Here is a 4,895-nt window from a genome sequence, read left to right as displayed (position 1 = left end):
GGTCACCCCCCCCCCCCCCCCCCTGATCCTGGTAACACAGAAGTCCCTCCCCGCAATGAACCTGGTCACGCACAACCCCCCCCCCCCGAACCTGGTCATGCACACGCCCTTCCTTGAACCGGGTCACATAGAAGCCCCCCCCATGAACCTGGTCATGCACAAGCCCCCCCCCCCCCCCTGAACCAGGTCACGCACTCCCCCCCCCCCCCCCCACACACATCAGGCAAGTAAACAGAGCCAATGCAGGGAGACCGAGATGTCGAGAGCACGCACTGCACAAAGCAAAACAGACACTGGAGAACTAGGTAGCCAGCAACAGCAAACGAACCAAAATCTACAGAGAAAGCTCAAAAACAGGCACAGCAGACGACGACGACGAAGCAGCACACAGCCTCAATGGTGGGGGTGTGCGGTGCACACAGCCTCAATGGTGGGGGTGTGCGCTGTGTGCAAACATGCAGATAAACTCGTACTACTACCACGACGACGACGAAACAAAGAGCAGACACTGACGAAGAACTGGGAAGAAAGGACGGCCGGTCCGGGACTATAGTGAACCGTATCCGGGACAACAAGACCGGCAATTACAGACAGGCTGCCCGCGACCATGACATGATGGTGGCACGAGGAGGGCTACCATATTCGGCATCAGGACAACGCCAAACATGGAGTTGCCGAGTGTTTTTTCTTCACTACTAAGTATGGCTCCTGCTCCGATGGCCACCATACAGCATAATACGTGTGTGGAATTCTATGCGATACACACACAATGTTATCACGTTGATGCCAACGAAGTCCAAGATCACAGTAAAAAAGGGGAGGACGCAGTTGCTTCCACTGCGACGTCATCTCTCGCCTAGCGAGCGGTCAACACGGCGAAATCTTCAGCCATTCAGCTGCCCGGCGTCGAACCGTGCCTGGTCGAAAATCTCAGCATGTACCGTACGGCCGGCGAACAAACGACCGGCCAGTGACTGACGGGCCTTCTCTGCCTCTGTGGGAATACAAAAACACACACGCACAGACAGACACACACACATGCAGACAGACACACGCACACACACGCACACACACACACACACACATAGACAGAGACACAGACAGAGACACAGACAGACACACAGACACACACACACACAGAAGCGCAAGCACACGTGTACACATACTTGGCATCAACGACTGATTTCTTTCGCCGCAGGTGGAGCTCAGAGGATACTAGCATACCGAACACCCACACAGAACTTGCTGGAACACATCGAACAATCAGATCTTGTTTGTCTCACCATTGTTGCTCCCGGCTAGAACACACGTACGTACGTACACACACACACACACACACCATTGGACCATTGGACGCCCATCGCCAGAGGCGATGATAGCGATGCTACAGCAGAAGCCATAGCAGCTTGTGCTGGGATTGCACCATTCAACAGCTTGCAAGGCTGAAGAATTGACCGCCACTATTCAGCCTGGTCTACACCACACAGCTATGAAGTGGCTTTTTCTGGCCAGTGAATCCCTACTTTTTGGTCTTTTTCATTTTTTTCATTTTTTTCACGCACACATCACACCACATACTCCAGCATGCACTGGCTGTTGGTAACCAACCAGGAGAATGAAAGAAAAGTCAGGAAGAGTCCGACACACACACACACACACACACACACACACACACACACACACACACACACACACACACACAGGTCCATCTCTTCAACCATGGGCATTCGCCATAGCTGCTCCTGGCGAAGCTACACATGCACACACGCAGATGTAGGCTGCCCGGGGTATGCAGTATCATAATTATTATCTATGGGAGCATGCAGCCTGGGGTGGAACCAACATCGGCTATAAGCCCGGCACACAATGAGTACAGCACATGCGGGTGCAAGAACCCTTTCACAAGCGGGTGCAAGAACCCTTTCACAAGCGGGTACAAGAACCCTTTCACACGCAGCACTTCACCCCTAAACTAGGGTCATCATCTAACCCGTGCATCAAACCGACAACAGTCAACTTCGCTAATAATGACTGCGGATATAACGACAAGTCGCGAATAACGACAGAATTTCCATGCCCAGAGCAAAGTCCCATCCAACTGCAATACATATAATGAGACTTCAGGTATAAGGACACTTCGCGAATAAGGACACTTTTCTGATGCCCCGCCGAGTGTCGTTATACGCAAAGTTGACCGTATACATGCAGAACCTCTGGAATGCCCAAGTAAAATAATAAAATACAAAATAGCCATAGGCATACTAGTACTGTAGAACGGGTAACTTTAGCGACGTAAAAACCCTACCTCTAGTTTCGTAAAAACCCTACCTCTAATTTCGTAAAAACCCTAGCGAATTTAGCGATCGACTCATTTTCGCTAAAGTTTCAAGTCGCTAATCCGTTGAGACATTAGTACCAGTGCACTGGTGATCCGTGAGTACAATGCACTACTACATCATAGTACATGTACATGTAGTAGTAGTACTACCGGTAGCACTACAGTCTACACTAGACACATGTTTTATGATGTTCTCTCGTAGTGCACTTTATATATATAGTACACGGTAGTGATGGTTTGTACATACAGTACAAGTAGTAGAATGCAGTACAGTCGACCTACCCTTATAACGATAACCTCTATAACGATATTTTTCTGCCAAACCAAATCACTCCATTGACTTGTGTATACAGTGCCTTACCTCTATAACAATATTGTTATAACGATATTACCCCTATAACGATATAAAATGGGCTGACCAATCGACATTTTCCATTTTATAACAATATCTAGCAAGCAACATGTAGAGCCCACTATCCAGGTAGGGCAAGCTTCACTTGATAAGTCGCTGGGACATGACGAAATGCAATGGGGGCACCAGTGGGCACCTTGCTGTGCCCATAATGAGCACGTACGTCAGTTTTTTATGCTATGAAGAGTGTAAAAAATGAACAGAATTCATGCATTATGACGTATGTGTATGAAATGAACCAGTTACCCCTATAACAATATTACCCTTATAACAATATTAATTTTCTTGGTGTGACGGAAATATCGTTATAAGGGTAGGTCGACTGTATCAAAATGTGTACAACAAAGAAAAATGCAAATCGCTAAAATAAAACATCGCTAACTGATTGCCAATGGGAAAACGCTAAAATTGATAGTCGCTAGAATTACCCGTTCTACAGTATCCTGAAACTCAGCTCATAAGTGCATCCCGAAACTTCGCTGATGAGCATTTCCTGAAGCAAAGCCGAATTGCACTTCCTGAAACAGCTCATGAACATTTCCTGAAGCAAAGCCGAAGTGCACTTCCTGAAACAGCTCATGAACATTTCCTGAAACAGCTCATGAACATTTCCTGAAACAGCTCATGAATATTTCCTGAAGCAAAGCCGAAGTGCACTTCCTGAAACAGCTCATGAACATTTCCTGAAGCAAAGCCGAAGTGCATTTCCTGAAACAGCTCATGAACATTTCCTGAAACTTCGCTGATGAGCATTTCCTGAAACAGCTCATGAACATTTCCCGAAACTTAGCTGATAAACATTTCCTGGCACGAAGCTCCTGAGCATTTCCTGAAACTTAGCTCAAGAGCACATCCTGAAACTTAGCTGATGAGCATTTTCTGACACCCAGCTTGTGAGCACATCCTGAAACTTAGCCTACCCTGAATTTTCTGGTTATGAGTACTATAAATCAGCAAATTTTGGCCAGTGAGAAACTTTCGCCGATCTCGAAATGAAACTTTTGGCCGATTGGGGTTTTCCAAAAAGACATCAATCGCTAGTTGTTGCTTTCACATGCAGCTATGGCTCAATCTTCCATCACTTGCCTCTATCACAAACTTTGGCCTGTGATTTACTTTGGCCGGTTTGCACCAAGCGGCGAAATCAGCGAAATTAAATCGCCAGCGAATATTACTGTAAACCACCCAATGTTTGCGTCACTAAATTTTGCGATCTCTCAGAACCAGCGAGTTTACAATGGCAAATGTTCGTGGAGCACTGTGGCCACACATATACACCCACTGTTGAAGTTTGATTTCACGATGGATGCGTTATGCTCTTCTTGCAAAATTAGCAAACATTAATACATCGCAAACATTAGGCAGTTTACAGTGGTTGGTTTACAGTACACTGTGAAATTCTAGTCACCGGGCAGTGGGCAGCCAGCCTCAGGGAGACAGTAGAGTGCTTTCACAAATTCACATCAAACTCCACTCAACCTCTGCATCTATGGGTCACATGATATCGGCCATGTTGATTCCACTGTCCACATGCCATGATCACTTTCTGCACAAATTTGGTCACATGACCAACTGACCTGCAACCATTCTGCACGGGCGTAGCAGCTGGTCCGGCCGGACCACTTTTTCGCCCAGAATGCAGGATTTCGCACCCTAATTTAAAAAATTTCCCGGCTGGACCACCTCCAACGGCAGAGCTACGCGTCTGTTCCATACACACAGAAATGTACACCAAAACAGAATACTAGTACAGTCTTGGCTGTTCTTCTTACCCTCTGGCTCGGTGAAGCAGACGAAGATCTTGACGGTGATCTCGCCGTCCACCTCCTGCGTGTGCACGACGACGCGGCGCACGTTGCCATAGCGAGAGCACTCGTCCTGCACTTCACCTTCCAGCTCCTCATCCAGCTCATCCGGGGTGACCATATTACGAAGCATCACTACGCAAGACTGAGCATGGTCCAGAGGGAACCAGCAACGTAAGCCGGTGGTAGTGGTGGTGGTGAAGGATCAGGCGTGCAAATCAGAGCGCAATCGACACAGACACACACACGCGCGCGCACACGAACCCAAAGAACAGCAGAAAAACGTTAGTTGCAATGAAGAGAATGGCTATTCAGCCGGAATTTGTGCGCGTGTGTGTGC

General features: G+C 47.7%; 1 protein-coding gene across 1 annotated transcript in view; it reads right to left on the bottom strand.

Annotated features, from left to right (window-relative positions):
- Positions 1–241: 241 nt before the first annotated feature.
- Positions 242–4,895, bottom strand: part of LOC135819874 (poly(U)-binding-splicing factor PUF60-B-like) — a 14,981-nt gene continuing 10,327 nt past the window's right edge. The window contains exons 10-11 of the mRNA XM_065333173.1: positions 4,523–4,700; positions 242–994 (exon numbers count right to left, since the gene is read on the bottom strand). Coding sequence (XP_065189245.1) covers positions 885–994; positions 4,523–4,700 — 288 coding nt within the window. The 3' untranslated portion in view covers positions 242–884. The remainder of the gene's footprint in view (positions 995–4,522; positions 4,701–4,895) is intronic.

The sequence above is a fragment of the Sycon ciliatum genome, chromosome 6, assembly GCF_964019385.1.
Source record: "Sycon ciliatum chromosome 6, ocSycCili1.1, whole genome shotgun sequence".
Taxonomy (NCBI): Eukaryota; Metazoa; Porifera; class Calcarea; order Leucosolenida; family Sycettidae; genus Sycon; species Sycon ciliatum.
The sequence above is the reverse complement of the archived record's forward strand: the minus strand, read 5'-3'. Positions and strand labels throughout refer to the sequence as shown.